This window comes from Geotrypetes seraphini, chromosome 6, assembly GCF_902459505.1.
Source record: "Geotrypetes seraphini chromosome 6, aGeoSer1.1, whole genome shotgun sequence".
Lineage (NCBI taxonomy): Eukaryota > Metazoa > Chordata > Amphibia > Gymnophiona > Dermophiidae > Geotrypetes > Geotrypetes seraphini.
The window spans coordinates 209126713-209150920 of NC_047089.1; the positions used below are offsets into that span (position 1 = coordinate 209126713).

At 42.4% G+C, this 24208-nt stretch overlaps 1 protein-coding gene across 2 annotated transcripts in view; it reads right to left on the reverse strand.

The window, feature by feature from the left end:
• Nucleotides 1–22847, reverse strand: part of HTRA4 (HtrA serine peptidase 4) — a 64844-nt gene extending 41997 nt beyond the window's left edge. The window contains exons 1-3 of one of the 2 annotated variants that reach the window (XM_033948841.1): nt 21940–22847; nt 2722–2821; nt 1525–1729 (exon numbers count right to left, since the gene is read on the reverse strand). In XM_033948841.1, the coding sequence (XP_033804732.1) occupies nt 1525–1729; nt 2722–2821; nt 21940–22354 (720 nt within the window). In that variant the 5' untranslated portion in view covers nt 22355–22847. The remainder of the gene's footprint in view (nt 1–1524; nt 1730–2721; nt 2822–21939) is intronic. The other variant, XM_033948840.1, reaches the window with a different exon arrangement.
• Nucleotides 22848–24208: the final 1361 nt, after the last annotated feature.

Genomic DNA, 24208 nt, shown 5'->3' on the forward strand with positions numbered 1-24208 from the left:
CGGCTCCAAGTAAAAGAAAAAGTTGGGGGGGGGATGAGGCTGGGCGGGGGGTGGGGCCACGGGTCCGTATTTTACAATAGTAAAATCTGTTAACCCCAGCAAACACCCACTTAACTTCCACAGTACATATTTGCAAAGGGGCATGCACAGGAATGGGTGAAACATAGGTGGGTCTCCACTTAGAAGCATAACTTACAGAATGTTGTACATTTCATGCATCACTGCCCTCATTTAGGCAACCACACATATTTAGCTCTTTGGCTGGTGTGGATGTGGGCACTAAAGGGTAGGCACACTGATCGAGGTTATGCTAGTATTCTAGAATGGAAGGCACCAGGGTTCCCTTATAGGCTCCTACCAAGCCCAGTTATAGAAGCACCCTATGTATTTTGTAATACATATAGACCTAGATTCACTAACCTCATTTTTTTGGGCGATCCGAGTGCGATCCGTGGCCGAGTCTTGCTGGGCGACTGATTCACAACACTTCCTGCATTCAAATTATCTAGTCAGAAGCACGCCCACAAACCGCTGTTGAGCGATCGGGACGCATGCTCCTTCCTTCTCTAACCTTCTCCCCTCACCCTACACACTGCAGAAGAGAGCCCAATGATTTGAAAGAGGATGGCGCTTTTTAAGCTCCTCTTATGGTGATACTGCCTCCATCCTAAATATACAGAAACTCGGGTTAGTTTTGACCTCGATGCTGCCTGCTTCTTTTTCTTTTTAGACTCTGGGCAAGATAAGTCCGCGCTTGCAAGTGGAAAGCTCAGGTGAAACAGTCAACGATGGCTGGGCTGGGAGCTTGTACTGCCTCAGCCTACATCACAGCTTTTATTCTTTTTTTCCCCCTGATAAAGGCATATGGCAGACAAATAAAAATATGACAAATAATAGCAAATCAAGCAAGTAAAGCAAACAGCAAATGAAACCATAAAACGTGTAATGGCAAGTCAAGAAAAACTCAGAAGAGGTAAGCAAAAGGGAAGAGCCATGTGGCACATATTATAAAGGAAGCATTGTAAAATCGAACCGTGCCACTGAACTGCATTGACTTATTATGGTGAGGAGTGTAACAGCGTGTGCAGGAGGAGGAAGGGAGAAGCCACAGCACTGGGTGGAGGGGCAGGCTTGCCGCTTGAACACACAGGCAAGCAGGGTGGCAGAGCAGTTTTTTCAGGGCTGGGATTTCAATGAGCGACTGGTCCTCAGCAGTTGCTTGGTTTTTGATCGGCCAGCCCAGTTGGTGTGCCTTAAATTGTTTAGTGAATCAAGGCCCTTCCTACTTTGCATGCCATTTACCCTAATTTGCATACGAAAATCAGATCGGGTGCGGAGTGAAATTAGTGAATCGGGTCGGAGGGAAATCAGGTGGCAAAGGGCTCACAAACGGATCGGTACACGATTGGTTTGCTTAGTGAATCTAGCCCATAGAGTGTAGCAGAAAGATATGATCCAAACTGAAACTGAATTTTAAAGATACAAATGAAATGCTATGAACTCTAATGATAAATAATATCTTACATCAGGTTCAATCTTAATAAGGGCAATGTCCAGCTTCTGGTCAATGTCCTTGACCTTTGCGTCATAATGAGTTCCATTCTTGACTTCCACCTTAATCCTCTGTTTGTTGTTGAGGACATGTGCATTGGTGACAATTAGTCCATCCTCTGACACAATGAAGCCAGAGCCACTGGACACGGCGATGTCCTGACCAATAAATGGCAGCCTGGCCAAGAGAAAACATAGGAGCATTTTAGCTTGGTGCAGGGCTTAGATGTTTTGTATGCAAACCAGCAAGTTACGCTAGCCAGACATTCTGACACATTCGATTCACCTCTTTTGTCAAGATACTTTTTATAAACATGAACAAATATAGCACTATGCTACCGCATGCATATAAGAAAAACAATCCCTGTTACAAATGAATTTAAAGACAGTACCTTAGCAAAAAAAAAAAAAAAAATGAATTTAAAAATTTGTCATTTAGGGAAGCTTTCAACCTAAATATAACATGTAATGTAATATATAGTATTAGAAAACAGCTTTCATTTTAAGGCTTTGTTCTATGGCAGAGCTTCCAAACTGTGGGTTGAAACTCCAAATGGGGTCACCAAACCTGGGTGGGCTCCTCCAGACGGTCACACAATTTTATTTATGTTTATTAAAATTTGATATACTGCCATAACATACAACTGTTCATGGCAGTTTACAATAAAATATATTAAAAGAAAATAACTCAATTAAAAAAGACAAGACCCATCTTAAACAGAGATATCATTTTACATTGCTGTTTGTGCAGATTAATTCCCTGCATCCAACCCAAAGAGGATCAATACAAGCAATCAATAAATATGGTCATTCTGAGGAATATCTTGACCAAATGCCAGATTGAAAAAAAATGTTTTCAAAAGGGTTTTAAAAGCTTTAAAATTCATCTCTAACCAAATCTCACTAGGAAGCTGATTCCAAAGACTAGGTGCTAAATAAAAGAACGCCTTTGAATGGATAAATTCCCAATTAGTCCTTTTGACTTATGGTAAAACCAACCTATTATCTTTTAATGATCTTAATGCTCATAATGGAGTATAGGGTAAGGTTAAAGAATTATGGCTGCTGCAGGTTAAACGATTTATGGGTCAACATGCCCCTACGATAGTGAAGTACTGGATATAAATTTTGAATAGGAGCAGCTGAGGTAACTTTTGAATTTCCGATTACCTGCGGAACAGTTCCAGGTGCACCACTGCAGGGGCAATCTTCTGTACCACATCAGCAATAAAATTAAACTTGTACCTCAGGCTGTCAGGGTGCTGGGATCCTGGAAGAAACCACAGTTGTTAACTGCCAGTTCTATAGTACCTTGATCTTGTTTCTGTTCAGTGCTGTAGGATTGTAGCATAAAGAAGCAGGGACCTTAATAGGATAATAAAAACTAGTTTCCTGAATGTAACAGGTAAACCAGGACTGGACCAGCCTGTTCAATCAAAACAGCGCAGGACAATTGGCCCCGACAATTCCACTCCATCAATTGCGTGCAACAAGTGCGCGCATGAAGGAAGAAGGGTTTTCAGGGCAAAATTGTAAGTGTAGGGGGGGGGGTTGCGGCAATCTTGAAATTGAGACCGCATCAGTATCCCCTAAACGAGAGAGCGTTATTGTAGTTGTAGTGGGGGTTCCCCCCCTTCCTGAGAGTGGAAGAGCTGGGTTTTGGGAGGAGAGCACGACTTTTAAGTGTACTGGGGGGTCCCCCCCCACACACACATACCCCTATAGTACAACAAAATTGACTGCACTAAAATAAATATAGTTATAATCAGTCAATGAGATATCCACATCAACCTCTCATGCAGTATCACTTAGGGCCTAAATAATTTAAGGCTTTCCTCCCATTCTCTGTCTACAGGAAATAAGGTTGCCAACTCACCCCATCTTGAGCAAATAGGCTGACCAAGAAATGGTTTTGCCCTATTGCATGCAGAGACCTGTAGCTTTAATTGTCCTATCAAGTCCCTTTGATAGTCAGAACTAGAAATCCATGCATATATGGTACAAAACAAAGATTGAATCTTCTTGTTCTGTTGATCTGGGCTGAGTTGCAATCCAGATTATAACTCAAGCCCTAGATCATTGTTTTTAATACAAAAGGATCCTTACCAGTATTTATTGATGCTAATAACGCTTTTAGACAGCTTTTATCAAATTGCCACATGGCTTGTGCACTTTTTTGATAATTCATCATGATGCATGAAGGATTGGCCTAATGCTTAGCTCAGGGGGCTGAGAAACAGAAAAGCCAGGGTTCAAATGCCACAGATTCTGCTTGTGTTCTTTTACAAGTCACTTAACCTTTCTTTGCTGGTACAAGGTTTGACTGTAAGCCCCCAAGGGATGGGGAAATCCACTAAGGTACAGTAAGTATGTCACCTTGAACTAAGGAGAAAATGCATGCACTAAATCCAAAATATCCTAAATGACTGGTTTCATAAGATCATAAGCAATGCCTCTGCCGGGTCAGACCTGAGGTCCATCGTGCCCAGCAGTCCGCTCACGCGGCGGCCCAACAGGTCCAGGACCTGTGCAGTAATCCTCTATCTATACCCCTCTATCCCCTTTTCCAACAGGAAATTGTCCAATCCTTTCTTAAACCCCAGTACCGTACTCTGCCCTATTACGTCCTCTGGAAGCGCATTCCAGGTGTCCACCACCCGCTGAGTAAAGAAAAACTTACTAGCATTTGTTTTGAATCTATCCCCTTCCGATTTTTCCGAATGCCCTCTTGTTCTTTTATGTTTTGAAAATTTGAAGAATCTATCTCTCTCTACTTTCTCTATGCCCTTCATGATCTTGTAGGTTTCTATCATGTCTCCTCTGAGTCTCCGCTTTTCCATGGAGAAGAGCTCCAGCCTCTCCAATCTTTCAGTGTATGAAAGATTGTGGATATCCTGAAAACCTGGCCTGCCAGTAGATCTCGAGACCGGACTTGGGCAGCCTTGACCTAAAGTTATCTGCCAACCCTAGTGTATGGGAGTTTGTGGAACACAATATAATTCTCTAAAGCTAAATACCAGCACAGTTTTTCCATTATCAACTATCTCTTAACAAACAACAGACTCCAAAAAGTTTTCACCAGGATTGGAAGAAATTCCACATCACATTTTTGCATATGAGGTATTTGCATAGATACATGCCATGAGGAAGAAGCTCAGCCAATCTTGATTTGGCCTTAGTTCTGGATCTGTAGTTCCAGTGTATGAAAAAAAAAAAACCCCAACAACCCAGAATCAAAAGTTCAAAGATGTGATTGTAATGTTGATTTTTGTGTGTCAATAAAAATGTAAAATGCAAAAAAAGAAAGTTAAAAGATATACCGTAGTACAGCAAAACCAGGACTGCCCCTCATGTCATAGTGCTATCTTGTCACCTTATTATAAGACAGGTATGTGTATGTTGGCAATTTCATTGAACACAGAGCGTCAAACACCTGTATGAAAAGGGCACGGCAGTGGGACCATGATAAATAGGAATAATCAAATTAAAATTTACCTATGGGGCTCAATCTAAAATGTCCAAACAACGGCCTTAAGTTGGCACTTGGACATCCTAATTGCTGGGAGTCCAAGTGTCAGTAATCAAAACCATTTTCCTGGACGTCTGGCGAGACATTTCATCTGCCGTGCGTCCAGAGTTCAAGGGGGCATATTGGGAGGTGTGTTATGGGTGGACTTTGGGTGTGCTTAACTTGGATGACTTGCAGCAATAATCAAACCTTTCCCAAAACGTCCTGGATGGAACATGATGTTCGCAGCTAGACCTGTTTTAGAAGCATCTAAGTGCAACAAAGGTACCCAAATTGACCATTGTACATTAAGGTATGCCCCACTCCCCACATTCCCCCAATGCTCATTAAACCCCTTCCACTGCTCAAAGTCTGAATAAAAAAGTACATGCCTGTCCCTAGAATAGCCGTACTTGGTATGGGAAAGCCTAGTAGAGCATCACACAGGTGTCTTAAGTAACCTGGTGGATGGGATAGTGAACCATAGGAGGACCCAGGCCTCTCTAACCAGTACATTTATGGTGGAAAGTGTGAACCCACTAAAACCCTACTCCAGGGGTGTCAAACTCAATCACATAAGGGGCCGAAATCTTAAACATAGGCTAAGTCATGCTCCAAATACTTAGGAGTCCTTTTATTAAGGTACACTAACCGATTTAGCGCATGCTAAATGTGCACCTTAATAAAAGGACCCCTTAGTCTTAGTAGATGTATAGGGTTACAACCTCTCCAACCCCACCCTGGCTCTGTAATGTAAACAAAATAAATGAAAAAGACTTTTCCTCTCTCTTTTAGGTCCTAGTTCACGCTTCCTGTCTTAACACCAGCTCTGGCACGATACATATTTCACATCTGACATATTGTAATCACAAAATAGCAAATAAAATTATTTTTTCTACCTTTCGTTGTCTGTCTGTCTGTTAACTTGCTCACCAGGGTCTCCTGCCCAATTTATGTTTTCTTCTTTCTCCATGCTCACCATCCATCTTCCAGCTCTGTACCTTCCCTTCTACTGCCATATCCAACATTTCTTTCCCATTGTCTCTCTTTCTCTCCCTGCTTTGTACCCTGGGCCAAACTTCTCTATTCTCCTCCATGCAGCATCTCTTCCTTCCTTCCTCCCATCCATTATCATGTGCAGCATTTCTTTCTCCCCATGCATCTCTCCCTGCCTTCCACCCTATGTCCATCATTTCTCTCTTCTCCATGCATGTCTCTCTCCACTCCACCAAATGCAAGATTTCTCCCTCACCCTTTCTACTTCTTTGTTGCATCTCTCCATCTCCTCCACCCCACGTTCAATAATTCTTTCTTTCTCCTCTCTCCCCCAAAGTGCAGCAGCCTTCCAGCCCTCCTATTCTCCTGTGCAGCTGCCTTCCTATCCCCCTGTACAGCACTTCCTGATTGACGAACCCTGTTATTCTGCCCTAGACATCCAAGTAGGCAATTAAAAAAAAAATATTGGATATCTAGCAATTCAGCATTTGAAAATGGACGTTTCTGTGCTTCCAGCTTTGGACATTAACGGGAAACATCCAAGTCAGACTTAGACATTCTTTTCGAAAATGGCTACATGTGTGTGTCTTTATGTGGCAGTGACTTTCTAAGCACTTTTCCTGGGAAAGGTTCTGCTTTGACTGGTATGATCAGTTCATAAGCCCACACATGCACCAGTTCCTGAAACAGGTATTTTGCCTGCGGCCACTAAATGAATCTTGTCAAGCAAAATCAATCACTCAGTATGCAGAGTATAAATGTTCTGGTGGGACTACTTCAGTCCTTGAAAGTGAGACCTCTATATATGTAGTTAATCCTATGATCTCTTCTTCCTCTAGGCATATGGGCTCCATGGTCTTAGCCACCCTACACCAGGTTACCTAGCCAAACACACATCTCTTGCATGAAAAATGGGCCTGACTATCCTGATTCGTCTTTTTTTTTTTTGCTTATCTCTGTATTTCTTTTCCATTGATATTTCCTGGTTTTAATTATCCCCCAAGGGTCTTTCTTTTCCATTGATATTTCCAGGTCTTAATTATCCCCCAAGGGCACCATTTTTTCCAAGGATATCTAAATTATATTTTCTCAATTTTCAAAGGGCAAAAAGGATTCTTGCAGTCACAACCTCAAAAACTAAAATTGAAATAAAAATGAAACATGAAATACAGGTTTGTCTCAGTGGTAATGTCTCCAGATGAGTTAATTTTGCACATATTATATCATGACAGTTATGAATTGCATCCCTAATGCAGGGTATATGTGGTATGAACTCAATCTCTCAAATGTATTATGTGCTAAGTACCATGTCCTGAGATGATGGAAATCTTGACTGTGTTTTTGCAATCAAATTTTATCCAGTGATGATATAAGCATGTTTGAGGAATCTGTGGAGAAGCTGGCAGGAATCCTGCTGGAACTAGGACTGGAACTGTAGCTGATGACTATTTGAGGTCAGTTCCTGACAGCTGAGTCCCAAAGAGAGAAAGGTTCATAAGGAATATTTACTCCTTTAATACAGAAAAACTAAAGGCCTCTTTTACAAAGCTGTGGTAGCGAGTCCTGGTGCGGCAAATGCAACACAGTCCACAGAATTGAATGGGCTGTATCACATTTGCTCAGCTGGATTCGCTATCATGGCAATGTAGAAGGAGCCCTAACGGTGGAATGGAGAAGTAGGTTTGTTTCCCACTGCAGGTTCTTGTTGCCTTGAGCAAGTCACCTAATCCTCCATTGCCCCAGGTATCAAAACTTAGATTGTGAGCCCACTAGGGACAGAGAAAATACCTGCATATAATAAATGTAAACTTCTGTTGCTGTTCCATAGAAAGGTGGTAAATCAAATCCATGACCCTAACCCAATGGACTAATCCATTCCTTGTTTTACCCCAGTGTATGCAGGCAATCACAATTCTGATTCTCCTCATAGGTGTAGTTTGAGGCAGACATGGGGGGAATTAATTCAGAATTAGCATCCACAGCAACTTCCTTACCCCCTCCAAAAAATGAGGAGACAAACTATATCTATGAGCTTCCCTCTGAAAACTTGAACTACATCTGCATGTAAGCAGTGGTGAAAATCTGAAATGGATCAGGATGACCTGAGGTGAGGCACCAATCCTCCTAGGATTGGCTTGGAAGTTGCAACCCAGTCTCTAATGAAGGTTTAGAAACATACCTCAAAGGCTAATGAACCTATACGGTGGATAGCAAGCAACACAGGAAAAATATTTGCTCGCCAAGATCAAATTCCCTACAATGTCTCTGTCAGACTTGCAAAACAAAGGGCTCCTTTTACAAAGGTGCGCTAGCATTTAACGCACGCACCGGATTAGTGCGTGCTACAGCGTGCGCTAGCCGAAAATCTACCGCCTGCTCAAAAGGAGGCAGTAGTGGCTAGCGCGCGCTATTCCGCGCGTTAAGGTCCAAGCGCGGCTTTGTAAAAGGAGCCCAAAATGGCAGTTTTAAATTTTGTATAAAAAAAAGCAGAAACTTTACATTTCTAATACTGTGAGCAGACACAATGTGTGGATTTTTTTATTTTTTTTTTAACTATGAACTAGCGTTAAATATTTTTCCCAGTTTTGTGCTCCTTGTGTATATTTAGTAGAATCGTTTAGGAAAATACAGACAACTCTTTCATGAGCACTACATAATATTGACAGCCCAAAGTCCTACTCATACAGAGAACATCTCTAGGGAGAGACAAACATTTTTAAGAGATTATGGGCTGAAATAAATGAAATCCCTGTGAGCTGGGTAGAGAATTCCCAGAATAATAGTGTAATTAAGAAGCTTTAGGGTTTGTAATTAGAACTTTAAAATGTAAAAGGTTTCAAAGATTTTCTCTGTGTGTCTCAGGGACAAACTTGGGGCCTCTTTTATCAAGCTGAATAGTGCGGGCTGGCACAGTAAATGCATCGAAGCCCGTAGGGACTGAATGGGCTACCATGGTTTGATAGAAGAAGCCCTTAGACTCTGAGTCCTCCATGGACAAGAAAATACCTAATGTACCTGAATGTACACCACTTTGATTGAAATGAAATGAACAAATTATCCAGCATTGCTCAAAAGAGATTTTTCCTAACCTGACTATCAAACGGAGGTCCAAGCAGAAGAAAGTACACTTGAAGAAACAACCTTATTTTAACATTTCAAAAAATTCACTATATATTCAATAAGAATAGCCTTACTGGGTTAGACTAATGGTCCATCAAGCCCAGTAGCCCATTCTCACGGTGGCCAATCCAGGTCACTAGTACCTGGCCAAAACCCAAAGAGTAGCAATATTCCATGCTACCGATTCAGGGCAAGCAGTGGCTTCCCCCATATCTTTCTCAATAACAGACTATGGACTTTTACTCCAGGAACTTGCCCAAACCTTTCTTAAAACCAACTACGCTATCCGCACTCACCACATCCTCTGGCAATGTGTTCCTGAGCTTAACTATTCTCTGAGTGTAAAAAAATTTCCTCCTATTGGTTTTAAAAAGTATTTCCCTGTAACTTCATCGAGTGTCCCCATGTCTTTGTAATTAGTCTTTGTAATTTTTGACGGAGTGAAAAATCGATCCACTTGTACCCGTTCTACTACACTCAGGATTTTGTAGACTTCAATCATATCTCCCCTCAGCCGTCTCTTTTCCAAGCTGAAGAGACTTAACTGTTTTAGTCTTTCCTCATACGAGAGGAGTTCCATCCCCTTTACCATCTTGGTCGCTCTTCTTTGAACCTTTTCTAGCATCACACTTTCTTTCTTGAGATAAGGAGACCAGAATTTAACTCAATACTCTAGATGAGGTCGCATCATGGAGCAATACATGGGCATTATAACATTCTTAGTCTTGTTAACCATCCCTTTTTTAATAATTCCTAGCATCCTGTTTGCTTTTTTGGCCGCCGCCACACATTGGGTGAAGGTTTCATCGTATTGTCTACGATGACACCCAGATCCTTTTCTTGGGCGCTAACCCCCAAGGTGGACCCTAGCATCCGGTAACTGTGATTCAGACTATTCTTCCCAATGTGCATCACTTTGCATTTGTTCACATTAAGGGCTCCTTTTACTAAGCTGCAATAGCGTTTTTAGCATGCGTAGAATTTTACCGCGCATTAAACCCATGCAGTTAGAACTAACGCCAGTTCAATGCTGGTGGTAGTGTCTAGTGCATGCAGCAATTTAGCATGTGCTAAAACCGCTATCGCAGCTTAGTAAAAGGAGCCCTAAATTTCAGGACAGTTACAGCTAAATGAAAGCTAGAAAACCAAAGCACTTATATGTTTGTGATTGTTTTCCTTTTTATTTGTTGCTTTAATTGTTTACCATTCTGTAGCCTCTTGGAAAGGTATGGCATATAAAAGAAAAAAAAAAGACAAGAAAATACTCTAATTCCATTGAGTTTCATATCTCAGCTTGAGTACAACCAATAGCCATCTTTAATGAAGGTTTAAGGAAAATCCCTTGTGTCCGACTTGGGGGTTTTCCAAGCGCAGCTCAAGGCTACATTGAGTTTCATTGTACAACAAAATTCTGCACATAGCATTAAAACATAGTGATCTGGGAAAGGGGAGACAAGGGGGAATGACATTATGTTAACACCATATGTTGTTCAGCTTTCACCTCCAATAGATGTGGAAGGAAACCAGATCTCATGTATAGAGCAGTGGACTATGAGAAGCTCATTAAAGATCATATAACACATATAACATGTATTTTACCAGGTGCTATGTAAAGCTCTTCTGCCAGTCAGATTGGCCTTGATGAAAACTGGAGGTTCTGCAGATTGTGAAAGCTTTAATTGAATTAAGAAAAAAGCGATCTAAAGGTATTGGAGCAGTTGTCCTTTTGAGCTCCTATGAGTCCTTTATATAAAGCAAACTCAGATCTGAAGATATTTTTGAACCTGGGGGTAAATCATTTTTATCAAATTGTAACAAAAACAATCTTTTTTAATTAACTTATTTTAATCTAGTATTAATTTAATTTAACAAATGTATATTCTGCTGTAACCAATAGTTCTAAGCAGAGTACAAAATAGAAAATGAATACAATCATAGCTAATACATATCCCATAGAGATGACTGTGATACAAATAAATCAATATATCAAAACTATTGAGATGTATCTTTAAACAGCAGCACGGATAGCCAAGAATAGGTCTTGAACAATGGCAGAAATAGCCTGTTTTCAGAGATTAGAAAAACTGGCAAATTGGGCAACAATATAATAATGGGTGATTTCAATTACCCCAACATTTAACCAACTGGTTAAATGTTACATCAGGGAGTGCTAGGGAGGTAAAATTCCTAGACGTCATAAATGACTGCTTCTTGGAGCAACTGGTTCAGGAACCGACACAAGGGGGAGCTATTGTAGATTTGGTCCTTAGTGGAATGCAAGGCATGGTACAGGAATTAACTGTGTTGGGCCTGCTGGGAAACTGATCATAACGTGATCAAATTTAAGCTGATACCTGGAGCGACGTCACAAGAATAAGCTATTGTAGTGGCATTTAATTTATTTAAAAATACCATCATGGAAAGCCAGACCAGATGTATTCCATGTATTAACAAAGGTGGAAAAAAAAGAGGAAATGAGAGCTGGCATGATTAAGAGGTGAAGTGAAAGAGGCTATTAGAGACAAAAAAAAACCCCAAAACTTAAAAGAATGAAAAAAGAATCCAAATGAAGAAAATAAGAACAGACATAACCACTGACAAGTTAGATGCAAAGCATTGATAAAGAAAGCTAAGAAAGAATATGAAAAGAAAATTGACAAAGAGGCAAAATCTCATAGTAACATTTTTTTTAGGTACATCAGAAAGCAGAAAACCTGTGAGGGAATCCGTAGGATCACTGGATGATCAAGGAGCAAAAGGGGTGCTCAGGGAGAATAAGGCATAGCAGAGAGATTGAATGAATTTTTTGCCACTGACTGGTTAACGTCTAATAGATTAAAACATAATTCACAGAAAACTTCTACAATTATTTTTTCTACTACCAAATGCCTACTAAAACTCCCATACTTCATTATGAATGGTCTTCCACTGTCCTACACATCATCTATTAAGATTCTTGGAGTTACCTTAGATCATTTCATTCACACATTTCTACTGTTGTCTCTTCTTCATTTTTCAAACTTTGTCAGCTTCGTTCTGTTTGGTCACTCCTAAATTACGGTTCTCTTCGGATTCTCTTGCACTCTATGGTCATTTCTAAGCTCGATTACTGCAATTCTCTTTTAGTTGGACTTCCTCAATACCAGCTTCGTCACCTTCAGCTTGTACAAAACACTGCTCTTCATTTCCTTTATGGTCGCTCAAAATATGATCACATCACTGCTTTGCTCAAATCTGAACACATGCTTCTGATAGCTTACAGAATACCATTCAAGTACAATGTTCTCACCTTCCAGATTCAGTCCTCCAGGCTCCCCTTATTTTTGTCTTGTTTTCTGACCACCTATTCATCCAATAGGAATCTTCGTTCCTCTCGCCAACATTTGTTATCCATGCCTTCCTTTCAACAGATATTAATTGTGATTCCAGTTTCTCAATTATGACTCCTATTTTGTGGAATCCAAAAGAAAACAAGCTGTGGAGAAACACAATGTTCTTGACTTTCCTTTATTTCTTCAAGATATCTTCGAACAATGGTAAAATTAGTCCACATCAAACATATAAAAGACTACTGTGACCCAACACGGGCCGTGTTTCAGCTGGCAAGCCTTTTTCAAGGGTCCTAAAGTCAGTCGTAAACAAGTTGTTGGTATTATGGAATTGAATTTCCAATCACGAAGGGTCCAAAGTGAAGAGCAAGACGAAAGCTGAACTCTGATACGCAGTAAACCTACTGGCCCCGATTCTGCAAAGTGCTTTAGGTGTGCTTTATATTTACGCGCCATATAGGCATCCCCAATAATAGACGTGATCTAATTTTTTCTGTGCTAGGCACCGGATAGACGTCCCTGCAATGTATTTAGTTATATGTAAAAATGTGTTTTTCTCTGATTTTTTTCTTCATTATTTCACGATTGTAAGCTTTACCATAATAAAAACAAAAAAAGTATCACAGTATGCAATCTTCAAAAGGATATTTATAATATTTTTCTTTCAGTGAGAGATACTGACTGGGAGTTGAACTGGGAACATCAGTGTAGAAGGGTGGAAGTTTAACCTGTGTGCTACACAGGAAGCTGCATAGCAATTGTAAAATTAGCTCCTAGAAGGAATAGCTGTTTGAGCATTGTTTGGATTTTAGATAGATATGGTTTGGGCTTCAGAAAGACGTTAGTCTGATAGATGTGAGTTCTATGGATGGTATTTAGGTAACCATGTAAGTCATCCTTTGAGCTTTGGGCATCAGATAGATGTTATTTGATACATGTTTCTCTGAATGGGATTTAAGTAGATTTGGGACCTTTCCAAAGTGAACTTCGGGGATTTTATTTAGTGATCCAGCCACCACATAAAGAGGACACATCCATACAAGCATATTGAATTTAAAGCTAGCTAAAGAAGCAATGTTATTAGCTAATTACAGCACATGAAAATCACAGCTTTAGGGTTTCTTGCTCCAAATAACACTTTCTTTCTCACTAAACATTGCTCCAATCAGCTCATTCATCAAAGCAAAAAAAAGCCTATAACTTCATTTGGCAAAGTTTAAAATAGAATAAAACACATTACAGACCTGAATGTGGCTTCTAGTTCATTGCAAATTAAGGTGTCTAGTTGCATAATGGTGACCTCATGGTGAGATCATCAAGGTGCACCTGCAAAGTACAATGCCACAATTAAAAGATGGGCTGGGAGTTGAACTCACAACCTCTGCAAGAGGAGCACACAGCTTTTACACATTGAGCTGCATCAGCTTCCAAATAGGTGGATGTGACTACCCTGTCATATCATAGCTTACTGACCTGCCTATGTATCATCTGCTTAGGAATGATATCACAGTTACCACAAAGAAAGAATTTCTAGCTCACAAGGTTAATGCACCTCCTGTATCCTCTCCAGGTGACTATGCTCCACCTATGCAAGGAACTCCTTGCTAGCAGCTCAGATAACAAATCCAGGTGAGAATGATATATTGCTAGCTACTTAGGTATCTTTATTAGATAAAAGCTCAGGCAGAACTGATTTCTTCTTTTGGACTCCCATTCTGTGTTATTGCTTATGGTGATTCTCCATTAACTTTTTGTCCCCCCTGATATCTGCCACAACTCTCTCCATTCCACAGGGTCATTAGCAGGTCTGAGAATTAGTGATGATAAAAATTGGTTCCAGGTGTGTTGGCTGAAAAACACCCATGCTGTTTGAAACTTTGGTGCCAGCAAAATGGATATGCAAGTTACATGAACATGTGGAACATATGATGTTGGGAAGATGAAAGCAGTGCTTTTACTCATAGAGCTAAAGGCAATTCTTTTTAGAGTCATAATTGTTAGGCATCCTTATTATAAAAAAGGAACAGTGTTTGTGCTTCTGTTCATTCTAGCTGTTATTCTGAGACTGTGCTGTGACATATTATCCCAAGACTTCTGCTTTTTATTTTTGCCACAGATCTCTAACATTTTCCCCCTTTTCATCTGATTTCAGGTTCCCAGAGTGGCTAATGACTCCCCTTGTGTTTCCGCAGAGGCCAGAGCAGGTCTGTTGAAACTGGGTTCAGCACACCAGCTTGCACCTGGCCAAAGCTCAAATACAAAAAGAGAAATAGGTGAGAATGATGTACTGCAACCTTTCTTTGCCCTTCTGATGAATTATATACATTTTCACAATATTAACATGTTTCACACTTTTAAGGGTGTAGTTATTGATGAATTTTTGAGAACAGTAAATTGGTGAGTTTTAGGCTCTTTTACAAAGGTGCGCTAAATCAACGCATGCGCTAACTATTAAAGCGTGCAAAGGATAACATGCACGCGTTAACATTTACCACATGCTTAAAGCGCTGTCGTTTAGGGCGCCATTAGCATGTGCTAAATGTTAACGCTTGCATATTGTCCTAGGGACACGTTAGCAGTTAGCGCATGCATTGATTTAGTGCACCTTTGTAAATGAGAGCCTAAAACTCACCAATAAACTTTTAATTTGTCTCAATCCATCTTCCTTTTCCTACAGCTTGCCTTCTTCTACCCGAAGCAGTTTATGGAACCTTAACAATTCTGCCACAGTAACAACTTGGACCTAGGAGTGGCTTATTTTGCATACCTATCATCCATCTCATCGAACTGCAGTTAGCTGATATTACACTTGCATGCTGCTTTCCTAGACTGTGCAATGATTCTAGATCAGAGGTGTCAAACTCAATCACTTAAGGGGCCAAAATCTTAAAAAAGGCTAAGCCGCGGGCCAAATTTTTAATTAAGATAATTAGGGGTTAATTAAGGTATTCTAACTGATTTAGTGTGCGCTAAATGCGCACCTTAATAAAAGGACCCCAAGTGACTAAAGCTTAGTCTTAGTAGAAGTATAGGGTTACAACTTCTCCAACCTCACACCAGCTCTGTGGTGTAAACAAAATAAATATTGTAATCACAAAACAGAAAATAAAATTATTTTTTCTACCTTTTGTTGGTCCCAGGCTCTGTCTCCTGTCCATTTGTCGTTTTCTTCTTTCTCCATTTTAACTATCCATCTTCCATCTCTATCCTCCCCTTCCATTTCCCTTCCCTCCCGAAGAGGTCTGGCATCTTTCCTTTTTTTGTGTCCATATGTGCAGCAATGGACCCCACCACCCCAAATCCACCATCTGTCCTTTTCTCAACTACTCTTTCATCCAGCATCTCTCCCTCCTTCCCTACCACCTCTCCGTTTCTCTTCCCAACTACCCTCCTATTCAGTATCTCTATCCCCCCTCCACACCATCCCTTGTGTCCAACTTCTCTCTCTTTCTGTTCCTTCCCTCTCTCCCTCTACTCTGTTTTATTTCTTCCCCACCCCACCCTCCACTCCACTCAGTCTGGCATATGCACATCTGGACCCCTTCTTCTCTCCTGCCAGGTACTTCTACACCAGGGCCTGCCCCTGTCCCAAAGGCCTGTATGTTTTCCCCCCTTCTTCTTCCCAGTCTCACCTTCAGATTTGGCCCGCCGTTCCTACCCTCCCTCCATCCCGGCTTCCTGGTCTCCTCTGGCCCGGCGGCACGAACCGCTGCTGCTCTTCACTCGCGTCTGCCTTCACCTGGTCTCCTCTTCAAAGCAGCCTGCTGAGGATCACTGGCCAGCTGTAGCGAACCTCGCAGGCCGCTGTCCACCTCCGTAGCACGTTCCCTCCGACACGATCCCGCCCCTCCTCTGACATACGGGATTGCATCAGAGGGAACATGCTACCGAGGTGGACAGTGGCCTGCAAGGTTCGCTCCACTGGCCGGCGATCCCCAACAGGCTGCTTTGAAGAGGAGACCAGGTGAAGGCAGCCGCGAGTGAAGAACAGCGGCAGTGGCTTGTGCTGGCGGGCCAGATTTGCTATGAAATTTAAAATGTTTGGTGGGCCAATTTTTAACACACCACAAGCCAGATTTGGTCCACGGGCCAGAGTTTGACATGTCTTTTCTAGATGTTCTACAATAAAAATCATAAACCATTTTTCATCTTGTGCTTATTTACATTGAGTAGCAGCCGGGCATTAGTGTTTCCTTAATAAGCACCACTTCAGCTACTTCGTCACATTGACCTTTGTCTTATGTAGTGTTCCATGATGCCCAGGCTGCAAAGGAGAGAAGCGGGGAGGCCCTTACGGGGCTGCAAAGGAGAGAAGCAGGATGGCAAACAGGGTAGCTGGCATGTCTCCTGCCTCACAGCCTGCAACCAGCATAATATTTGAGAAAATGAGATTATACGAGAGCTGGAAAAGATGAATAAGGTGCAACAAGGTGCCTTAACTTGGTGAGCCAGAAATGGCTTCTTTCAGTCAGGGGAGAAGTTTCCTACCCTGACAGCTTAAGATATGCTTAACTGCAGCCATTTCAGCGTGCTTCGGGTGCTCCGCTAAGGAGCAGCAAGCACGCTTAAAAGTAACAAACGCCTAAACGGAACAGTATAATCAAACTAGAATTGCTATGATTTTATGGCTTATTGTGTAGCACATTGGTTAGAATGAAGGTTGGGGTGTGAGCCTGCTGTGGGTTCGACTCCCTCATGTGCTTCAGCTGACACAATTCTCATTTTAATAAAAATTACAAGCTACAGACCAATCAAATCTAATTTTCATCTCAAACAGTACATTAACAATACTAGATGCAATCTATTCCAAAAGTGGAGTTTGCATTTGATAAAAACAGCAGTATTTGACTCCATGTCATATTTATTGAACCATACTTGAGATTCTGGCTTTTGAGACAATGAAAGCAGTGCTTTAAGCCATTGAGCTACCAGTCTTTTGTCTCAGTTAACTGTGATATGATAGCTAAGCAGATGATACCTTAGCACATTACTAAACTATGATATGACAGGGGAGTCAGAGAAACTGAAGTGGAAGATGGTGTAACTCAATGAGTAAAAATTCTGTGCTGATCTTGCAGAGGTTGCGAGTTCAATTCCCGGCCTGTCTTTTACTTGTGGCATTGGCCCTTGCAGGTGCACCTTGATGATCTCACAATGAGGTCAGCATTATGCAGCTGCACACCTCCCTTGGCAATGAACTAGAAGCCACATTCAGGTCTATTCTGTGTTTTATTCTGTTTTAAAGCTTGGCCAAATGAAGTTATGGGCTTTCTCTTTGTTTTGAAGAATGAGCTGATTGTAGCACTGTTTAATGAGAAAGAGTGTGTCATTTAGAGCAAGGAATCACTTTGGAAACGTCTAAAAACATCTCTCAAATAATGTCTATGGGATGTCCAGAGAAAGCTCATTGGATGACCTAGGCTGCCTAAATAGCATGTATCCTGCTAAAGCCTTTCAGGAGCTTAAATCACGTATATCTAAAGCCTATACAATGCTCAAACTCCTATATTTTACACTTCTTATAGGAGCTAATTTTACCATTACTAAACAAGTTTTTGTGTAGCATAGGAGTGAAGCTTCCACCCTTCTACGCTGATATTTCCAGTTCAACTGCCTTTCAGTCAAAAAGTAATCTTATACTTATTCTTTTAAACATGGCATACTTTGTGACTTTTTTTTGTTTTTATACTGTTGAAGTATACAATTCTGAAATAATGAAGACAAAGGATATAACAGGGCAGTGAGATCTACCTTGTTCTGTCTCTTAGCAGAATTAACTGCCATTCACTACCTATAAGGAGCAGTATAATCTAATATAATAAAATGCTAGGCCGCGCATGCGCAGTTCCTAAGTGTGTGCTGCTTTTCCGTGAGCTGTAGCGACACATAGGAAGTGCGCATGCGCGGCTTCTGGTCCGTCCTGCTGCTGCGTGTTCGCACATCACAAAAGCTTCCCTGCTCTCCACCTACCAGCCGAAGCGCGAGCAAGCTGCGGAAGTGGTGGTGGTGGTGGCCGGCCTCAGGTATCAGTTTGACGTTAGGATGGTGGGGTGGGGAGGCCTGCGGAGCCCAGCAACTTTCCACTGCCCGGGACCCGAGTCATTTGCCGCCGCCCCCCCCTTCCGTTCCCGCGGGCACGACTGGCGATTTAAGCAGCGTATGCATCAGTCTTCACACGCTGCTTCGGGCCCTTCTACTGCCCTGATTTGCTCCGGACGTGCCTGAGTAAATCAGGGCAGTAGAAGGACCCAAAGCAGCGTGTAAACACTGATGCACATGCTGCTTAAATCGCCAGTCGGGCCCGTGGGAACGGAAGGGGGGGGGGGGCGGCGGAAAATGACTCGGACCCGCGTTTGTAGTCGCCACTTTGGGAAGGGAAAGAGGTTAGAGGAAACGCTAATGCTGCTGTACAGGGAACTGGTGTGGGGGGAGGGAAATGGAAGGGGGAGGGAATGCTGCTTTGCACAGACAGACAGAGGGAGGAAGGGAGACAGAAAGACAAGAAGAAAGACACAGGGGCAGATGCACAGGGAACTGGTGTGGGGGGAGGGAAATAAAGGGGGAGGGAATGCTGCTTTTGACAGACAGACAGAGGGAGGAAGGGAGACAGAAAGAAAAGAAGAAAGACACAGGGCCAGGGACATATACAGAAAGACAAACAAAGGGGGCCAGGGACAGAGACAGACAGAAAGAAATACAGCGGGAGTCGTGTCAGGAGGGGTGTGGGATGGTAGTGGACAGCCAAGGAAAAAGAAAGACAGAAAGAAAGACAGAAATACAGAAAGCGGCTAAGGAGAGAGAGAGAGAAAGAAATAAAGACAGACAACACACACATATATTCTAGCACCCGTTAATGTAACGGGCTATAAGACTAGACAAATAGGAATTGCTATTATTGTATGGCTCATTGTCTAGCACAGCGGATTAGAGTGAAAGTTAGCGTGTAAGCATGTCACATTTTTTTCAAAATGCACACTGATGTTTCCAGATCAACTCCCACTGAAACTAATATATTATAAATATCCTTTTAAACATGGTATACTGTGTTTTTATTATCCTTTTAATGATGGTATAATTTGGGTTTATTATGTTAAAGGTTACAATCCTGAAATAATGATAACAAATCAGTAAAAAACACATTTTTATATATGTAACTAACATCATAGGGACGTATATCTGGCGTCTATATCAGAAAAAAGTTGATTTTTGAGTACGGGTATCGGACGCCTATCCAAATCCTAAGTAACGCCAATTGCATCTTGCGTCAAGTGGACGTCTAAAGCACGCCTAAAACTAGACACAGTTTACAGAATCGGGGCCTAAGGGAATTAACATGAGGGCAGGAAGAATGAAATATAAAATCCACCAAAGAAAAATAAATAGGGGAATAGGGAAAGGGAGAAACTAAATGAATTATATAATAATCAATCAAAGAGAGGGGAAGGAAAAAAACAACATGAAGAGCACAAAAAGATGTGAGAGATGCTATTGTATGCTTAGGTATGAAGGTGGAGCCTTACGACTACTTGTATGATCAGCATCTTCAGGGAACAGTTCTGCTGTGGATTTGTGGAAGGTAATAAATCTTTGTATGTAGTGCTGTGAAGTATGTGTGACATGTATATAGGGGATAGGGATTGGGACTTGAATACCACATTTTTCCAGTTATACAACCCACACTCAAAGCAATTTACATACAGATATTTCAAGCATTTTCCCTTTCTGTCCAGATGGGCTCACAATCTGTCTAATGTACTTGGGGCAGTGGAGGATTAAGTGACTTGATCAGGGTCATAAGGAGGAGCACAGGGTTTGAACCCACAACCTCTGGGTGCAGAGGCTATAGCTCTAATCACTTTGCCACACTCTCCTCCATGGTAAGTAATGTTCCCTTCATGTGTATATACGAGGTGGGAATGAGTATTGTCTTTTGCTCTAATTGTCCCCATTCCAATGCCTCTCTTTGAAATAAATGTAATAGTGCCCACAAGTTCACCAGAGCAATTACTGAGTGCACATTGGTCTTCTTAATAACTCAGCTTTGGTGAATGTGTCATTGTAGGATTTTTACTGCCGACTACTGCCACAATATAGAGAATGACATGGGGACAAATTTTTCCCCGTCCCCGCGAGAACTCATTTTCCTGTCCCGTCCCCGCCTCATTCCTGCAAGCTCCGTCCTCATCTGCACAAGCCTCAAACACTTTAAAATTATAAGTGTTTGAGGCTTATGCGATTAAGGCAGAGCTTACTGGAATGGGGGCAGGGCCAGCGACAGCAGCAAAACTCACAGGGACGGGATGAGGAAATTGAGTTCTTGCGGGAATGGGGACAAATTTGTCCCCGTGTCATTCTCTACCACAATACACAATTTCTATGAGAACCCTTTCAGCTTTTTCTCACTTTACTATATGTGACATGCTTCCTTAAGGGGGTCATTTTATTAAATTGTGGTAAGCGCTAGCACCTGCTTACTGTTTTATAGGTGGTAGAGGACATGTGCTGTTGTCCAATGGTAAATTTGCTTATCTGCACAAGTATACCACACACTAAAATAAGTTTTCTTAATTTTGTCTAAGGGGGTGTGTTTGGGGTTGAAAGTAAGCATGAAAGCTCTAATCAGTATGTGATTAGCGTGGACCTTTACCACCCATAAAATAGGTGTCGGTAAGGGCTCATGCGGTAATTCTTTTTAATGGCCACAGGCCAGTGGTGAAATTAGTGCTTGGCTATGAATTAGGAAAATGGGAAAGTTGCCCATTTTCTGACTGCAGCACAAGTGGTCTTAGACCTGGGTAAGCCACATGCAAGAGGTGTGCTGCAGCTTTAGTACAAGCTTGTAAAACATTTTCTATAATTAAATAAACGCAAATGAATTAATAAAACATATAAAGAGACAGTAAAAATTAAGGCAGCAAATGGAAAATTATGATATAAAATGGAATAAGAAAGAAAAAGGAAAAAATGAAAGATGGAAAACAAGGAAGGCGTAAAGAAAATTAAGGGGGAAGAGAAAAGCAAGAAATCATAGAAAATGAGCAAAGGAAACAAGAAAGCTAAGGCATTTAAATAATGACCAAAGAATAAGTAAAAGAAAAATGTAAAGGGGAAAGAGGCATTAAAAAAAAAAAGAAAACACGCAGAAAAAAAAACCAACTGAAAAAAACTAAAAAGGAGTCCTTTTACTAAACAGCACTAATGATTAGCACGCAAAATACTAAGAAGCCCGGAGAGGTATAAAATAGGCTGCTTAGTGCAGTATTTAACAGGTACTAATCGTTAGAGCACGCTACATCCGTTAAATGTACCTAAAAGAAGGTCAGAAACAAATGCAAACTAGGAAGGAAAGGGTGAAGGAAAGAGAATGACTGAAGGATAAAAGGAATAAAACTTAAAAAGGAAAGACAGAGCCATAAAGATGGGACAGACCCTTACCGGAGTCGCAGGGCCCGTTCTGGATGTGGATGACGGGGGGCCCCCGCCGGCGCTTCTCGGCTCTCAGCCGGCACAGGTTGCGGTAGGTGCGGCCGTCGCTGCCGCACACGGGCTCGGCCGAAACGCAGACGCACGTGCCGGGAGCGCGCCGCCGCCCGCCCGCTCCCGAGCAGCGCAGACCCTCGCCGCAGGCGGGAGGCTCCCGGGGGCCGCCACCCCCGCACGCCTCGCCCTCCGCCGCCGCGCACACCGAGCAGCAGCCGCAAGGGTCCGGCGCCTCTCCGGCGGGGCAGGGCAGCGGCAGGCGGGGGCAGCGCTCGGGCTCGCAGCGCTCGGGGCAGCTCGAGCTCTGCCGCCGCGACTCCCCCAGGGCGGCGAGCCACAAGCAGGGCAGCAGGAGTCGACACCACCACATGGGTAAATCGGGCCGGGAGATGAGCGGAAACTGTCTCTGACCCAGGGCAGTTGGGCTTGGAGAGCTGTTGGCGGGAAAGGCCGTTTCTTATTACTGGCGCGCGGAAAGGTCTGACCCGGGGAGAGCTTGTCCTAGCCCTCGAGGCATTTCCCTCTCCCTCAAACAGGGGGGCTTAACTGAAAAAGGATCTGCTTCTGGGGAACGGGACGAACGAGGGGCTAAGACGATCCACTTCCCTTCTTAAAGGTTCCAGCGGGAGTTCAATTTATTTAATACAGTATACAGCAAATATAAAATCAGGCGGCTTGTCAGCTTCGAGTTCTACAATGGGAGGAAAAAGGTCCTCACGATCTTTCCGCTTCCGCCAACAAACCGTGACGGTTGCGGATTCCCAACCGCCCCTGCACCCCACTCTGTTCCTCTGCCACTTTCCCGAAAAGGCTGCTGGAAATTAAATTGGGACAGGCAAGTTTTGCTCTTGGAAAGTGTGAGCCTTGCCCCTCCTTTCCTAATCCCACCCCCCCTGCACGTGCCCTTTGGGGGCTGAAGGAGGATGGAAATGCCATTAACCCTTTGGCGGAAGCATATCCAGCATCTAGAAAAGTAGGAATAAGAGCCAACTTTTCCAAAATGACTGGGGGGTGCTCAATTCGGCACAAATTAGGAAGTCCAACACAACTCATCGGGCTGTCTTTAAACAAAGAGCACAGCAGGGGATGCACACACAGGAAGGACTTGTGGGTAAAAGAAATGCTAGGGGTACCACTGCAAGTCCCATCGGTCTCTCTTGTTCCCCTGCCTATCCCAACTCATTGTCATAGTTTACCATCCTACTCCCAGTCCATCTACACCGCCTTCACACACTAGCCGATTTAGCGCGCCTTAGTAAAAGAAAACTTTACAAATAAAAAAATTCCAACCTTTATGTCTAGTTTAAATTCAGTCCTATGTATCTACTTGTTCTCTTTTTGTCCCTTCTTTTAAGTATTCTCTTCCAGTTTTCCTCCCATGTCATTATAATTTCTTTTTCCTCCATGTTCAGTATATTTGTCTCTCATCTCACTGTCTTCTTGTCTTACTCTCTCCTGCCATTTCTCACCTTCATGTCTGTTCTCTCCACCATAGCCCCCTTTCCCTCAGCCTTTCTTTTCCCAGTCCCACACAGTTGTTCTCCATCTCTTTCAGCTCCCATTGATCTGGAACTGATAGCTTCTTAAGGGGAGGGGGTGAGGAAGTAGTATTGAATTTTCTTGATAGGAAATGAAACACTCTCCCCCTCCTTTATAAAGCTGCGCTAGGGTTTTTAGTGCGGCCGCTGTGGTAACAGCTCCAAAGCTCATATAATTCCTATGGGTGTCCTAGCTGTTACCACTGCAACCAGTGCTAAAAACGCTAGCACGGCTTTGTTAAGGAGGGGGTCTCTTCAGTATTAATTATTAAAGACAATGGTAGATTAAAAAAAGATGTCAGCTTGGTGCAGAAAACTGCAATATATTTTTATAATGGTATATGCATATTTTCCTGTTTGTGCACATATTTTAATGCTGCAATAATTTGCATGCATGTCATTACAGTAATTTACTCCTTAGGGAGTAAAATATTATCTTAGTACATTGTGTATGAAGCTCAGCATAATTATAACTTATCCCAGGACAAGCAGGCAGGTATTCTCACTAGTGGGTGATGTCATCAGACAGAGCCCCGATACGGACATCTTGCAAGCATGTCTTGCTTGAAGAAACTCAGAAGTTTCGAGATGCCCGCACCGCGCATGCGCCAGTGCCTTCCCGCCCGATGCTCCGGGCGTGTCTCCTCAGTTCAGGTATCTAGCAGAGAAGCCAACCCAGGGGAGGT